The 16,144-nt window shown below is 29.9% G+C and overlaps 2 protein-coding genes across 4 annotated transcripts in view; one reads left to right on the plus strand and one right to left on the minus strand.

Annotated features, from left to right (window-relative positions):
* Rbcn-3B (WD repeat-containing protein Rbcn-3B) overlaps positions 1 to 12,684 on the minus strand; it is a 113,916-nt gene extending 101,232 nt beyond the window's left edge. The window contains exons 1-22 of one of the 3 annotated variants that reach the window (XM_085187782.1): positions 12,514 to 12,684; positions 12,091 to 12,329; positions 11,596 to 11,709; positions 11,145 to 11,288; positions 10,375 to 10,440; positions 9,912 to 10,074; positions 9,405 to 9,537; positions 8,969 to 8,995; positions 7,991 to 8,081; positions 7,689 to 7,836; positions 7,160 to 7,261; positions 6,629 to 6,769; positions 6,316 to 6,394; positions 5,936 to 6,077; positions 5,769 to 5,826; positions 5,525 to 5,686; positions 5,055 to 5,175; positions 4,754 to 4,917; positions 2,566 to 2,660; positions 2,109 to 2,193; positions 1,632 to 1,700; positions 1,073 to 1,165 (exon numbers count right to left, since the gene is read on the minus strand). In XM_085187782.1, the coding sequence (XP_085043908.1) occupies positions 1,073 to 1,165; positions 1,632 to 1,700; positions 2,109 to 2,193; positions 2,566 to 2,660; positions 4,754 to 4,917; positions 5,055 to 5,175; positions 5,525 to 5,686; positions 5,769 to 5,826; positions 5,936 to 6,077; positions 6,316 to 6,394; positions 6,629 to 6,769; positions 7,160 to 7,261; positions 7,689 to 7,836; positions 7,991 to 8,081; positions 8,969 to 8,995; positions 9,405 to 9,537; positions 9,912 to 10,074; positions 10,375 to 10,440; positions 11,145 to 11,288; positions 11,596 to 11,709; positions 12,091 to 12,324 (2,431 nt within the window). In that variant the 5' untranslated portion in view covers positions 12,325 to 12,329; positions 12,514 to 12,684. The remainder of the gene's footprint in view (positions 1 to 1,072; positions 1,166 to 1,631; positions 1,701 to 2,108; positions 2,194 to 2,565; positions 2,661 to 4,753; positions 4,918 to 5,054; positions 5,176 to 5,524; positions 5,687 to 5,768; positions 5,827 to 5,935; positions 6,078 to 6,315; positions 6,395 to 6,628; positions 6,770 to 7,159; positions 7,262 to 7,688; positions 7,837 to 7,990; positions 8,082 to 8,968; positions 8,996 to 9,404; positions 9,538 to 9,911; positions 10,075 to 10,374; positions 10,441 to 11,144; positions 11,289 to 11,595; positions 11,710 to 12,090; positions 12,330 to 12,513) is intronic. The other 2 variants (XM_085187783.1, XM_085187785.1) reach the window with 2 other exon arrangements.
* A 34-nt stretch (positions 12,685 to 12,718) lies between these two features.
* Positions 12,719 to 15,299, plus strand: LOC146537338 (uncharacterized). Its single transcript, XM_085188413.1, has 4 exons — positions 12,719 to 13,251; positions 13,338 to 13,964; positions 14,170 to 14,388; positions 14,466 to 15,299. Exons 1-4 carry the CDS (start codon positions 13,066 to 13,068, stop codon positions 15,243 to 15,245), a joined length of 1,812 nt encoding a protein of 603 aa, XP_085044539.1. The 5' UTR covers positions 12,719 to 13,065; the 3' UTR covers positions 15,246 to 15,299.
* The last annotated feature ends 845 nt before the right edge of the window (positions 15,300 to 16,144 follow it).

Genomic DNA, 16,144 nt, shown 5'->3' on the forward strand with positions numbered 1-16,144 from the left:
AATTAAATAAAATATTACACCAAAATAATTTCAGGGTAATATTATTGCAAACGCAAAATAATAAAAAACTAAATGTATGTATAATAATAATTTTTACGGTACTGTATATTTTTTACATTGGTGGTATCAATGTAAAAAAATGTTAAAATACTTTTTAAAATAAACCCTATAATAAACCCAAGTAACGCCATCTAGCGGAGAATTTGTGAAAAGAAAACTCTTGTAGATCTCAAAAGTGAAGATTTTTTATGTATAAAAAAAGACAGTTTCACGCTGTATCCTGTACACAGCAGGGTAGGCAGAGGGAACCTAGTGTCAAGACACGCCGTTCCCTACATTATGCCGAATTCTGGATGCATTGCGTTAACACTAGGTTCTCTCTGCATACCCTGTTGCGTGTGGGATACTTAAAACGTGAAGTAAATTTTTAAATACATTCGTATTTAAAAAAAAAAACTAAAAAGCTGACCATATACATAATCACAAAAACTTCCGTGTTTTAATATATTTCTCTCTTTACATTTCTGTTATGCTACAGAAATATTTATTATAATGTACTTACTTAAAATTTTATAGTTGGTTTTTTTTTTTAATAATTATTATTCGGACTTGTATACAATATACATACGAATTAAAATTTTAAACGAACGATAAGTAAAAAATCGATTAATAATCGCATAGTTAATATAAACTTTTAAATATAATAGATATAAAAAATAGAACATCCTAAAAAAGATCAACACATATTTTAATATATCTTGCCTTTTATATACATATATAACAAAATTAAAACATATCACTTACCTTTTTGGACTTCCTCGACTTGCAGTTCTATAACGTAGTAATTAACTGTATATATGATGGTGGTGGGTTCAAACCCACTCTAGGAACTAGGACAAGCTTATGTAATAAATGTATACCGCTATAAGACCTCAGAACTCACCGCTTACCCCCCAAATATAAATAAATATTACCAAGTATTTATATAACATTTGATAATTAAAACCCTTTTTCTTTAAAAAAAAATATTTAAAATCTAAATAAAAAAATAAAATCACAACTACCCACTTACCTTTTTGGTCCATGTGTCCTTTTAATTGTTCCGCTTTAGCTTGTAACTTGGTCTGCATCGTTTCAGCGCCTTCTTTCATTTTGGCGAGAAGGCCTAAGAAAATTGGTTATATTTAATTATATAATAAAAACTCTTTATTATACACTCAAAGAGAAATTAAAGAAAAACAATTATATAAAGTTATAGATTCCCTCTGCCTACCCTGCTATGTGTGGGATACAGTGTGAAGTTAAAAAAATATATTAAAATACTTCACAATAGATATTTTCGGTGAACGCGACACGTGTTTCTTCCGGGCAACCTTAAGACGTTGGAAATCGCAAAATAAATAATGCATAGGTTGTGTGTAATATATTTATATGTATGTAATTAATTTTATTGAGCCAGAACAAATTTTGCTTTAAAGACATTCCATATATACAGTTAGCGTACCATGTAAAGACTACGTTACATTACTACGTTATTGGTATTTTAACAAAATTATAACACAAATATACTACTGCTTATGTCGATAAATAAACCTGCTATCTTAATAGAAGTCTCTTTAAAAAGTACCTACCATGTTTGTCTTTCTCCTTTAAAAGTCTTTCCATATCTCCCGCCTTATCTTTTACTCTTCCAAAGAAATCTATCCATTATTGAACGCATGTACAAAATACGGGACAATATATTAAAAAATAAATAATACTAAGAAATAATCATAGTGGTTATAGGTTCAAATACTAATATTTTGAACAGAAAACAGAGATCGGAGTGTTTTAACAGTTTGCTACGTTAATTTGACTCAAGAAATGCTTTACAATTACTTAGATAGTGGAATTTAAATTAGGACAGTTCCCAAAATGAGCAGATTCAAATCCCAATATTATATTGAATGATAGTAATATTTTTATTACTATGAGAATAATTATTTTAAAATTATAATGATCCAAATGGCACTTTTACATTTAGTAAAAACAATTACGTAACTAGAAATAATCAACATTAGATCAAATATAAAACTATTTTGCTATTAAATTGCTACAAAATATATTACCGGATATCCGTTTCGCCGCATCTGGACTGGCAGATTGAGTCAATGCAGCCACTTTCATATATTCACTTGTTATCAAACCGGCAGCCTAAGAAAAATAACAAAGGTAAATATGGTAAATGGTATGTACATCGATTATGGATGATGTTCATTGAGGCCAATAGTGGCGTGGCGTTCAGGGACACAAGGGTATCGTTGTAAACGCGACTGGTTATGAGTTTGATTCCTATTTGAGGAAATGAAATATTTAATATTTTGGTTTCTTGGCTATGGTAATGAGGGAAAACGTGGCGTTGAGTTTTGCCACTCAACACGATATACAGGATGTAACGCGATCGACGGATCGACGGTTGTCTACGGGTAGAGAAAAGATCCTCTTCCCAAAGATATTATTATACAATACTATACAAAAGGTATGAAATTTTCTATCAGTGTTTTCTTATTAATTCAGAACACTTACCTCCAAACTTGCCGGACTCATCGCTGAATATTCTTCACTTAACAGTTCTACTATTAGGCCCTCGATATCGAAGAATAAGATATGACTTTCAGGATCTGTATGAAGAAATAAATAATTTGAACATGTTACAATTTTAAAAAGCAAGTTGATTTAGTAATTTTTATTAAATCTATTAAATGTCTGTACATATGTTACGTACAAAAGCTGCTATAATAAATAAACCCTATCCCATTTACTATTATATATATGTATAAATAAATATACATAATAAAGAAATAAATAATTGATTTGCTATTTATCATATATAAAACTATTTAAATATTTATCTACATCCTAAAAAAATATACTTTTATCTATATTTAATATAACCTAAAAGTTCTATTCTCACTATTGTATCTACAAAATACAAATATATTATAAAAAAAATATTAGTAATTTCCAATAATATTAAAAGACTGTTATTGAACACTACACTATTCAATACTAAGGGAATGGATAAATAACCCTTTTCTAGAAAACTATAATAAAAATCTAAAAGATATATTTATAAACATATAACTACAAAATAAATGATAAAATCGCGATCTAAAACTTACAATATAAATTATCATATCGTCGGCTTAGAGTGTAAACCCAATTATAACCTTTCCATTTTCTAATTACGTTTTTTAGCTCTCCAAATTCTTAGGAGTACTAAAAATCCATACTATAAGACTATAAATAAGTCATTAGGTTTTTATAATTTTAAAATACATTTTATATTCTCTATTACTAGATAAATAGAATATGTATGTAAGTTTATTTGTCACGCTTCCACGCCAAAACTACTCAACCGATTATCAAGAAACTTCTTTATATTCCTAGAGTTATTAGACGTTTTTTAGATATTTTTAGCAGGTTTACACTTTAAGCCCTGGGATATGTATAACAATAAATTACTATAAACAATAATTACTACAGACAATCTTAAAACGCAGCTTCTCAAAATAGGTACGAAGTGGAGAAAGGAGATGCACTAGGTTCCCTCTGCCTAACCTACTGAATACTTCAAAGCCAAAAAGCCATACACTTTCATACATTACCATGCATTGCCTGACGTGCTTTACAATCCGCTTTACCTTTGATTAAACATAAGTACATATTTATTTTACTTAACCGGGAAGTACCTAAGTTATAGAATATTTAAAAATAAATCAAACCAACGACATACGGTTATATAGTGATTAACTAACTAGTAGACCAATAAATGTTTAAAAGTGCAATATAGGTTTATAGTAATAGCCATATTAATAATTAGTGTTAAATGAATAAGTACTTATAAGATATGCCTAAACTTAGATATTAGTTTATGTTTAAATAATTCAAAACATTTTAAAAAAAGTACATCCAGGCATGCAACATTCAAAGCAGAATGTTTAATAAATTTTTCAATACATATAAAGTAATAATTCTAACAGGCATATAAGACGTACAACGACGTAAACAAAAGCATCATATAATTTTTTTATGGAATTTAAATATTTTGAACAAAATGCAAGAAAATGTTTCAAATTTAATTACTTTTTAGAATATTAAATGCTAAAATTTACAATAAAAAATAAACTGTCAGACTGTGTACGATTAGGTATAAACAAATAAATATAAAAATCCCTATATTATATATTTTTTCAAATTCTTCTCTAATGAAAGATTAAATCATGAATGAAAGATTCATCCTACTTATAAATAACAAACCTGTACCAAACAACCACAAAAAGCGGTCAAGTGGGAGAGTTTCTACTGTGATATAATTACCAATTGTCAATTTATTAAATGTAAGTTTTCACTCAATTGGTAAAAAAAAACCATTCCTTCCTTATAGGTTTTGATTACGGGTTATTTTGATTGTATTGACTTGTATATTTTTTCTTTACTCAAAGGGACTGAAGTCTGGACTGAATATTAATTTTAGTTTGATACATTTATGAATTCTTGAAATGGACGAACAAACAGAAAGTGTTTCTTTTGGCGCACGGAACCCAATAAATATTCACATATATATTATAAAAAATCACTCTAATTATTACACAATGCAAATTTCCAAATTTCAAGTATATAAATATTTTTTTCTTTTTTTTTTACTATAAAACTCCAGTAATTAAGTTACCTTAATAACTTGTAAGTAAAAAAGTAAATAAAAAGTACCCACCAGCAGGATTAGACCTAAACCCCTGTATGGTCAGCGGAGCTCGCCTCGCCCTCGCTGGCTCCGCCAACGGACCCGCATTCCCACTCCTATCAGTCGCTTGTAACGCGGCTAAACCCCGCTGGGTGGCCGCCCGCATCGCCGTTAAGTTACGATGGCGGAGACCTCTGGAGAAAATATGTTCTTTTTTGTCGTAATAGTAACAAAGTGGTAGTTTATGAAATTCTACGTAACATCCATCCTCACAAAGTTTTACATTTATAATATAAATAAGGTAGTAGTATACTATTAATACCATTCTCACCTAAAGAAATGAACGGCAGGATTGGCCAAGCCCTGCAAATCGGTGCCAGAAGTCATGGCACCACCAAGCTCATCTGCCAAGGTTTCATCACAAGCTGATAACACTTCCTCTGCTATCATACCTGATAAGAATATGAAAAAAAACACTTATATGTATATCTATACTAACACTAAAAAGTTTTGTGGGTTCGATTCCCGCTCGGGAAAATTTGTGCTGAAAATAAGGAATGACATGTCTTTTATACTAGGTTCCCTCTACCTTACTTGATGACCACTTTTGCTGAATTCTGATGCATTTCATGTTGAGTTTGGTATCAGAGCGAGGCAATAAAAAAATTAACTAATCCACTTCCCCGAGTGGGAATCGAACCTATAACCGTCGCGTTTACAGTCACACCCGGGGGCCACGACGACCTCAATGTTAAAAAGGAAAAGTTATGAGTTTTTTTGTAGTTAATTAACATAACTCACCATGTAAAACCCTATCCAAATGTCCAGTTTCCATTTGCCATACGTACACCGTACCATCACTGCATCCCACCACCATGAAGTCATCTGCAGGCCGCCATTTTATTATGGTAACAGGGAAGAGGTGACGAGAGGCCAATGTTACGCATTTTCTTTCAGAAAGGCCTTTTGGAAATTGTTGGACATAATTAGAAATTAAAATAGTTTTTATATAAAATAATAATATAAAAATTGATAAAAGACTCACTCAATAAAGTAACGCTATGGTCGGAAGCGACTGAGCAGATACATTTCTGTATTCGAGGCTGAAAAGGAAATCAATTACTTTTTTATTTAGTTTCATTTTTATAAGTGGGGGGCCCGTAAGCAGCTAGACCTTCGTCACATAAATTAAAATAAATAAATAAAACTCACAGTACAATTTAGAGGCGGCACAATAAGTTGTGTAATTTCACCGGCGTGCACACAGAATCTGTGCAACAGGGCTCCACTGAACAAATCCCAGAGGCAGACGGCGAAATCTATACCTCCCGACACTAAATGTGACCTATCGTACCTAGGGGTAAGATAAAAAATAGTTTAAAAGGTATTCCGACAGTCAACATGCAATGTCTTGAAAATTCGACGGCCAATCTATCCTGCTATATGCAAGGCAAAACAGCTTGTAAAAAAATACAATGCAAACAATAGCAACAAAATATTTATAATTTATCTTATTAAATTTTCCAAAAAAAAGCAATTACAATGTATTAAATAATTTAACCAAGCATTTTATATCACTATAGATTACTTACCTTTGATGAACATGATGCGGGTACAGCAAGCAATTCACTCTGCCATTATGGCCGAGCAGCAGTTGGTGTGGAGGCCAATCTGAAATAGGAAATAAAAGATAGAAAATAAAAAATCACAACATAAGAGGAATAAGTACAATAAAAATAAATAATTAAGCAAAAGCAGGAACACGTAAATACAGCATGGTATCAAAGCACTCCCTTCTTCTCTTTCTGCTATATTTTTTTCGGACTTTATTTTATTTTATTTTCTTTATTTTGTTTAGTTTATTTTTTAAAAAAAACCCAAGAAAAAATATTTATTTCAACTTACCATCCAACTGTTGATGATTACCATGCAACAATTGCAATTGGACCGTGTGTGTTGCATTCACTATCACTATAGACCCATCCTCACGGCCCACCACGAGACGATTCGCGGCGAGCAGGTAGATCGATGCCGTCAATTTTGTTTCTATATTTAAAAATAATTTATATCTTTATTAACAAAAGTATACGCAAAGATAACATAGTGTCAAAATATTCCGATGAATATTTGTAGCCCCCCTTGGGGTAGAAACTTATATCGGAGAGATGAAGATAATTTATATATGTATAAGCATTATCACAGAGAATATAAGTGACTACGAGACAATTGGCGGTGAGTAAATAGATCGATGCCCCCAATTTTGTTTCTAAATTTCGACAACAAACTGAAATTAGTGTTAAAATACTCTGCTCTACATTTTTAGCAATGTCACTTTTCCAAATTGAAAAATATATTTAAATAAATATATTTTATATACTAAAATATATTTGTCATCAATTTGCTATTTCTGACAAATATTACATTGGTTAATCATACCCGGTTCATCAGGATGACAAAACTGGTCCAGTATGCCCACAGGACTGGGGTTCATTTCCTCCCATGCCAAGTCCAAACTTGTCAGCACTATTGGCGCATGAGCTGTGAAAAATTTATAAAAAATATTTAAACTTCCTACCTGTTATGTTAGGTCAAATTTTGTATTAAGTTTTAGAAAACTAATTACTTTAAAAACAAAAGTATTCTAAACTTATAATTAATTGATACAATAACTCGTTCATGTATTTTTTGTTTAAAGGTTCCAATATTTTTAATAAACCTGTATATTTTGACGTCACCATGATACATTTTAGATGTACCCACTAAATGGTATAAAGTTCAGCCATTGCAGATACAACTACACAATAATAAAAATATTTGATATTTATTGAGATCGTCCTGCACTCAACACGTAATGTCCCCACATTTGTGCAGCGTATGGGAAACGAAGTGTCGTAATATTAAGTTCCCTCTGCTTACCCTGGTTTATGGAGGATATAGCGTGAAGCTTAGAGTATTAAATACTTACAAGAAACATTCCTGGGTTGTGGTACAGCCGCATCATCGACATTCCACAAAGATACTACGCCTGCTGAATCCCCTCTTAATAGCAATCTTCTTTGCTTACCGCCTACTGATGTTAGTATGAAACGCATTGCCGGTGGACATGATAAAAGCTATAATGAAAAAAAAATCATGTAGGTTATCAAGTTAGCAGTTCACCTTCAGGAATTTTATTTTAGATAAATTTAGAGTAGCATTATGAAAAAAAGTATTTCTAATTATTGTATTATTATATATTTACTTACTTTAAAAATAAGTTAAATTTACCTTATTATCAGGATGGGCCAAAATACTAAATAACACTGGACTATCATGATCCACAGACGGACCATGAAAACCTTTGTGATCTGGCACTGAGCTGTAATGTTAAAATATTACCCTAAAATACTATTCAAATTTAAATAAATAATTCATAATTTCTAGAGAAACTAATGAATATACTTTAAATGTTGCTAAAATATATATTTAGTCTGTCGACCCATAAAATGTCATAGTTATACTAAAATTTTAAAAGTAAATGTTGAATAAAACAAATATTTATACATCAAAATGAGGAATCAAGACAGAATTTCAGACCAATGAATCAAAAAATCAAATAGACAAAAAGCCTATGAACCAATCAAGACTTGATTGTTCAAAACAAATGGACCAAATGCATGATAAAGAGATCTGACCTAATGGACCAAAAACATGATAAACGCTTCAAAATCGGGCTAAAAAAGCACATTATGGGTAATTTTATAAAAATCTATATATAAACTCGCATCAATTCTTTTAAATACCAATAATACATAATAGTGTACATGTGTATTTGTTTAACAAACAAAAATCAAAAGATGGGTTATACATGATGTGCTATACGCAACTAAATCTGTAGAAGTCTCTAGAAATTAAATGAACACTAATAAAATATTTGTTATTAAAAATTAAGATAAAACATCTGATTTAGACTAGTTCTAATGCTACAAATCAAAAAATATTTATTGTTTTTTTTAATAAAAAATTAAGATTAACGTTTGAGTAATTAATGACTTAATCAAATATAAGATATACTTTGTAGAAATATATAGATGTTTTAGCTCAATAATCAACATAATATTCTCAATGAAACAACAACAATAGACATTTTACACAAAAAAAAACTAAATTTTTCAGAAATTCTACATAAAATATACAAAAAAATAATAAAACAAATGATACAAAGCTAAAAACCAACGACATATACGTAAAACAATTTGTGCTGACCTACTGATAACTTTTCCACGAAGTTTGCTAAAAAAAAATTTTACAAATTTAGCAATAAGCTTATAACCTACTTAGCATTAAAGTAGGTTCATTATTAATAATTTAAATATTAAGAAAAAAATCACATTTAAAGTGATTTCATGTAGAAATTTTAAAAAATTCATTAATTTAAAAAAATTAAATCATTTCTTTGTATTTTAAAAAACATCCAATTATTAAAAGGCACAGTGCTTGATGATCATCTAATGAGAACGAGAACATATTAATAAATGTGTTTTAAAATTGTTATTTTATTTGTGTTCACCGATTTTAGATTAGCTTTCGACATACACAATCATCAAAAATATAGCAAAATATTAATTATTTCTAAACTTTTTAAATACTTAGTACCATAATTCTTTATTAGTTTAGTTACTTAGGTTATATTTGTACTTACTTCGCAGGTAATTTATAAAGGTAACCCTTTCCTTCAGTGGACCAAACAAGAACTCGATCTGGGGCCAGAAAGTCTCCTGACATCCAACGCTCGCCTTGAGGAGCTTGGATCGAGCAGAGTACTGAGAAATCGCCTGAAAATAAAAACTAAAGTTGATATCATTTTAATTAAATATTATCATTGCTATTAAAATCAAGGTATTGTTTGAAATAGAATATAGTATATTGCTCTTTATGGTAAATAAGAGCCATCATAAGAGTTAGTGAAAGTTTTTAAGTGAATATATAATTAAAATATATATAATTAAAATTGTTGTATGCACAATTAATGTACTTTACTTTCCACTTTAAAAACTATATGTTGTCACATACTACATTCAGTCAAAGGTTCTTATGTCAGTCATGTTGGTATATCACTTCTTTGGCTGAGATAAAATATCAATTCAGCTCATAATTTATGGCGAAAATAAAATAAACATAAGAAATATCATAAGCCAGTCAAACTCACCCGCATCATATATCTGACAGTACTTGGCGCACACTATGAGTACAGTGCGTTGGTTATACGCGCAGCAGTTGAGAGATAGCGCGTTCAAACACCGTATCTGTTTCGATTCGTTCTCGTATATAGGCTCAGATTGCTTGTTTTCGTGTCCTAGGAGGGACCAAACCTATGAAAGTAATAAAACATCTTTTTAAAAGTAATGATGGCATTTTTTGAACAAATTATAAAGATGACTATGAATAACTTTTAATGTAAAAGGATTTGCATATGCACTTCATTGACATGCCTAACCATCGTTAACAATTTCATTAGCTTTCATATAAATTAAATAAATGTCAATCAGTTCATTCATATTTTGGACGTTTTCAGCGTTGTAGCAATATTTTATATACGTTCATTGTTAACATAATATACTAATATATATTTCTTCGTTTTTTCAAAATATTTAATATATTAAAAAAATTACCTTAACAGTCCCAGTAATTGATATGGCTAATACAACATCATCCTTTCTAGAAGATGGTCGCAGTACCTTAAATAAAAGGCAAATTAAATGTTAACAACAAACAATTTATTTGCAATTAAATATCTTTAAATTAAATAAGCTAAGTAATTTTAGTGTTGTGACCATTCTTGGTATAACACATGAAGATATGGAACCTAACACCATACTTCATGACACAGACTGATCAACTAAGAGCTATATTTTGTATAGTTAATTACAGTTAACACACAATAGTACTAGGGAGTTTGATTCCTGGTGTTAATAGTAGCAAAAACTTTGCTTTGTCATAACACTAAAATCATATGATTTTTGACTGTGACATTTTAGTATTTATGGCAAATTAAATAATATTGGTAGCTTTTATCTCACGATTCAAAGATTTTTTAATCATTCTTTACTTACTAAAAAACAATTTAAGTCATATTATGTTTAATAAATCATTATAATATATTTATAATGTAGGTTCTCGCAACATCCCATATACAGGCAGGGCACCTACTGTTAAGACACTTCATTTGCCACTTTAGCCGAATTTTTGTCACATTTCGTGTTAAATGGCGGATGTCAACGCCACGCTTTGGTTTGTTACCAGATCGAGAAATTGGAAAAAAATATTAAATAGTTCAATCCTCCAAGTGGAAATTGAACTAACAACCATCGTGTTTACTAACACATACACGCTCGCACACACACACACAGCGCACACACTGTGCTCAATTTCATATACTCACATGTAAAGCAGATATCCAATCAGGATTCATTTTAGAACTCAAAGAGAATAATATTTCTAATGAGAATGGGTCCATTATTAATATTTCAGCATAGTAACCATTGCAAAAAAGTCTTAAGTCTTCACTGTTGCACATATGGTAAGCCTGAAAAGGTATTTTTTAAACAATTATCAATAGTGAATATAAACATTACATTGAAAAAAAATCGAAAATACAATGGTTTTAGGCAATTGGTGTCACAGTAGGAAAACAACAGCATGGTGTAGGGATAATAGTAAATTGCTGAAATTGCAATTGCAATTTCCCACTCTGGCAAGACAATGAAAGAGAAATACAGAAAGAAAGGTCCGCTGCTCATCAAGCAATATTCAAAACATTTTTGTCTTATTACATAACCAGTTTGAGTCATAGAATTTTAAAGTAAAATACATTATTATAATAAGTAAAATACCTGTATATTTGTATGAACTTGGCTCAATTTGACACTTTCCCTACATTTACCATCAACAAGATCCCATGTGCACATTTCACCTGCTTCTGAAGAGCTTACTATGAAATTATTGTCCTATAAAACACAAATAATAAAAAATATTATTGTGGAATAGTTAGTATCTATATAACATAGAGGTGAAATAAAATAAAAATAAATTTTATTCATGTCACTTAACAAAGTTATAAATGTAAACAATCCTTCTAAGAAAAAAATATTTGTCTTATTAAGAAAAAAATTTAACAATTTTATTTAATAGTCTATCCAAGTGCAAGGTTATGTAACTTAAAATACTGCTTTGTTTTCCTTAATGGTAAAACTAATAAAACTAAAAAAGAAAATAATAAGATTCCAATAAGATAAATATATATTTATTTTAATATATTTATCTTATTGGAAATATAATAATTCACTATCTAATTAACTAAAAAATAAATTATTACTAAACTAACATACCTGTATAATAGACGCTCTAGATAAACATGTAACAGGGGCAGTATGGCCAACAAGAAGACATCGCGGAGTCATTTTCAATGTCTCTGGGTCCACTTGCCATATACATATTTGCCCATCATAGCATCCTGTGACCAAAGTCTTCTGATCTCTCGATAAATAAACTGATGATATACAATGAGTAGGAGCATGCTTCCCCCATAACACTACAGGAACTATAAGATTTGTTCCGGGCATTTTAACTGAAACATATTATAAATAGTTATTAAATTAATACATGTAATCGATAAGCTATATGTTAAAATAAGAGGAGAGTTAAGTAATGGTGTATATAGTAATAATTCACCGTGAAAACGTTTTGTTTGTATAACAAACGATAAGAAATACAATGTAATTAACGCAAGGACAAATTAATTTATATCACACCTGAGTTATCTTTATCAAAATTGAACTATGAGTGTAATGAGTTCACGAAGAACCCACATAGGTGGGTGCCTTGTCCCTTTTTTATAGGAATTTCCAGATATTTACTATATATTTATTATTTAACGCAATATGATTGAAATAATCAATGATTGTGTGACAGCTGACTGTCAAGTGTCAATTTTTCTGTCAAATGTCATATCTCAGTTGTACCAATGCAAGTGTTTCAAATTAAGAACTGAACTGAACAAGTGTTTCCACTAATTCAGTTTTTTTGTGTAATATTGGTTATTTCATTACAACCGCTATAGTAATAGTAATGTAAATAAGTTCTGGACAAATCAAAATATATATAAATAAGCATATATTCATTTACGGTAACAATTAACAAGCAAGTACTATACCGGTGATAATTAAAGAAAAAATAACACAACCTCTTTATGAATGGACTCAGAGGCAAGAACACGTCATTATATAATTAAAATTAAATTAAGTCTGCACTGACATTATTATTACGTTATATTATATATCAAAACGTAGGAAGTATACGCAAAAATGGCTTCCAGTATGAAACTAAGATCTAAAAATAATTTGAAGGAAGAAAAAGTAGCAGAATTAGCGGCTAAAATAGATGAAACGGACGAAATGAAACTAAAAATGCTAGCAGGACTGGATAAACCAAATCCTGATGATATAATATATTCATCGGAGCTAAATGCTCATTTAATCGAGCAACTTAAGGTATAATTTATTTTCAATAAATATAATCAAAATAAAACACATATTAATTAATCTTAATATAATTAATAAATAAAATGTCGTTTCAGATTATGACAGGAGAAAATAATGAGTTACGTAAACTAGTATTCACTAAAGATAGTGAGATCAAAGAGCAAGGTAAAACTATAACCGATCTTAAACAACGCATTCGTGATATGATTTCTGGTACAGGACCAGCAATATCTTCGAAATCTGCCGGAATAATAAGCGCGAAAATTACTGAACTGTGTAAACAAAACCGCCATTTGGTAGCAGAGGTAGAAGGATATAAAACTAAAAACGCTTGCCTTGAAAGAAAAATTATGCAAATTGATCTTCTTAATAAAGAAAATGAAAAATTAGAAGCTTGTTTGTGTAAGGAAGAACCAATTGATACCAACCCCGATGAACTTAAGGAATTAAACAATAAACTAGCGTCAGTAAACAAAAAGCTCTACGAAAGTAAAAATAGAAATAAAGAATTAAAAAATGATATAATAGTCGCCACTAAAATTCTCCAACAAGAGCTAGGAGATAAATTTACCAGTATAAAAGAATTACAAAATGATTTAGCTGGATGGAAGGGAAGAGCGCAGCAAATTATCTTGTTACAAGCAAAAATAAGTGAGTTAGAAGAACAACTAAATGGTAAACAAAGAGAAAAAAATGATACGAAAAGGAAGGACCAAAGTCAGGTAAGATTGTTATAGATACATTTCATTAATACTTTTGTAGAAACTTTTTATACGTTCTAAAAATGTATTTTTCTTAAGTGAATAATACTTTTAAATGTTAAAAACATTTCTTTAATGTTTATTTTTTCCAGGAAGTCCCTACAAATTATTCAAAATTGTGATATAATGTTACTCAAAATCATTTCCTTAAAAATGATTATTTCAGATTATACGTGATTTGGAAATGAAGAAGAAAAAAGAAATTGATCAAGCTTTAAAAGATTTAGAACTTTTAAAAGAGGAAAATCAAGAATTAAAGAAAAAATTGGATGGTGCAAAATGCAGAATTAAAAATTTGGAATGTGACACCATAACGCTGAGACAGAAAATGCAAACATTTATAGAGAAAAGTGATCATGACGATCTTCTTATCAATGAACAAAGGGTATGGTTTTTTTTTTAGATATGCTTAATTTAAAATCACTTTAAAACTTAATAATAAATATACATATTTCTAAACAGAGTCAAATTAAAAACTTAGAAGTATATTATCAAGAAATTTTAAAAGAAAATACATCAAAGATGAACAAAATGCATCACGAAATTGATGAAAATCAAAAGCTTGTCAAAAATACTGACGCCAAAATTGACGCTTTACGACAACAAGCTTCTGAGAAAGCGACAAAGATCGAAGAATTGCGAGCTCAGCTTCTTAGATATGAAGAGTGTTCTCTACAAAATGTTTTCTTTAGTCCAATGAAAACGGCGACGGATAACGAAATTAAAAAATTATCAGATTTAGTTGTAACACTAAACACACGATTGGATGCAGAACGTCATAAATGGGAAGAACTGGATATATCGCATAGAAAGTTGAAAGAAAAGAAGAAAAGATTAGAGAAAAAAAATACAATATTAGAAGACGAGTTAAGAATGTTAAAAGACGCTTCAAAGAGAGGATCAAAATCTTCAAAGTCAATGCTTCTTAAAGACCAACAATTTGACATTACATTGGGCGCATTAACGAATAAACAATCATCCATAGCCACTTTAATGGAAAGACCAAGTGAAACAACTTCATCCGAAAGCCCACCCGGATATGACATGTTAGAAAAAGATGAATTAAAATATAAATTAGAATTGGCTGAAGAAAAATTAAAGATAATGGAAGATCGTCTTAAAATGGTTGAAGAAGAAAAACAAGATGATTATCAAAATTTAACAGAAATGATTCAAACATCTAAGCAGCTATTTAACGAAGCATTAGCTATTTTAAAACGCGATAAGTGCCAATGTTCTTAATGGTCAAAATTTTATTTTGTAGTACTTATTTTTCTTATTCTTTAATACGTGAAATATATTTATTTTATTTACAAATAATTTTATATTTAATTTTCTTTTGTTATATTTTTTATGGTACAATTAATTTTAGCAACTTCACACGTCTTTAGGGCCTAAATTATAGATTGCACGAATATTTCGCTTCTGCAGGGCAAATATTGGTTGAATACTGGCTGCATTACCCCAAAGTAAATCCCATAGGACATAATACTGTGGAAGTAGCTGAAGTAAACAAGTCAAGCCGTTTCCACGTCAGTTAATGATCTAATTTTTTTGACCGCGAAAGCTGTTTAGCTAAATCTATTCGCCTATCCATTAATATGGGGTCCCCATTGTAATTTGGAGTCTATGGTGATACCGAGAAAAACCGTAGAAACGACAGAATCTACGGGTTCACCATTCAAGAGTACATCGGCGTTCTAAAAATCATGCATTTAGTTTTCTTACTATTCAATAGTAAGTTATTAATACTGAACCAATTTACTACTTTCGGCATATGGCATATTAGCATTGTTTCGTCATATACGATTTGACTTCTATTTATTAAAAAAATCAAAGAAGTGTCATCAGCAAACAATAATATCTCATAGTTCTTTAAAATTAGATACGGTAAATCATTTATATATATTAAAAAGAGAAGATCCTCGTGGGACCCCCATGCTGATTTCTTGCCATTCACATCAACCCACTGAACTCTACGACTGAACTCTACTCAATGATCTTTAGTAAAACCATACTGTTTATCGTGCATAAGATTATGTAAACTAAAATGCACTAATATTTGAATTAGAATATTTTTTTCAAAAATCTTAATTCGTAATTTATCTTCGTCAATTTGATACATTTATTATTCTACAGAT

The sequence above is a fragment of the Heliconius melpomene genome, chromosome 7 (genome assembly GCF_056956725.1).
Source record: "Heliconius melpomene rosina isolate 202511_hmr_F chromosome 7, ASM5695672v1, whole genome shotgun sequence".
NCBI classification, from domain to species: domain Eukaryota; kingdom Metazoa; phylum Arthropoda; class Insecta; order Lepidoptera; family Nymphalidae; genus Heliconius; species Heliconius melpomene.

What these genes read in the sequence shown, in the direction of transcription:
- LOC146537338 (XM_085188413.1), top strand. Translation starts at nt 13,066, where the DNA reads ATGGCTTCCAGTATGAAACTAAGATCTAAAAATAATTTGAAGGAAGAA. An exon ending in ATTTAATCGAGCAACTTAAG is followed by an intron (nt 13,252 to 13,337) that starts GTATAATTTATT and finishes ATGTCGTTTCAG; the next exon opens with ATTATGACAGGAGAAAATAA. An exon ending in AAAGGAAGGACCAAAGTCAG is followed by an intron (nt 13,965 to 14,169) that starts GTAAGATTGTTA and finishes TGATTATTTCAG; the next exon opens with ATTATACGTGATTTGGAAAT.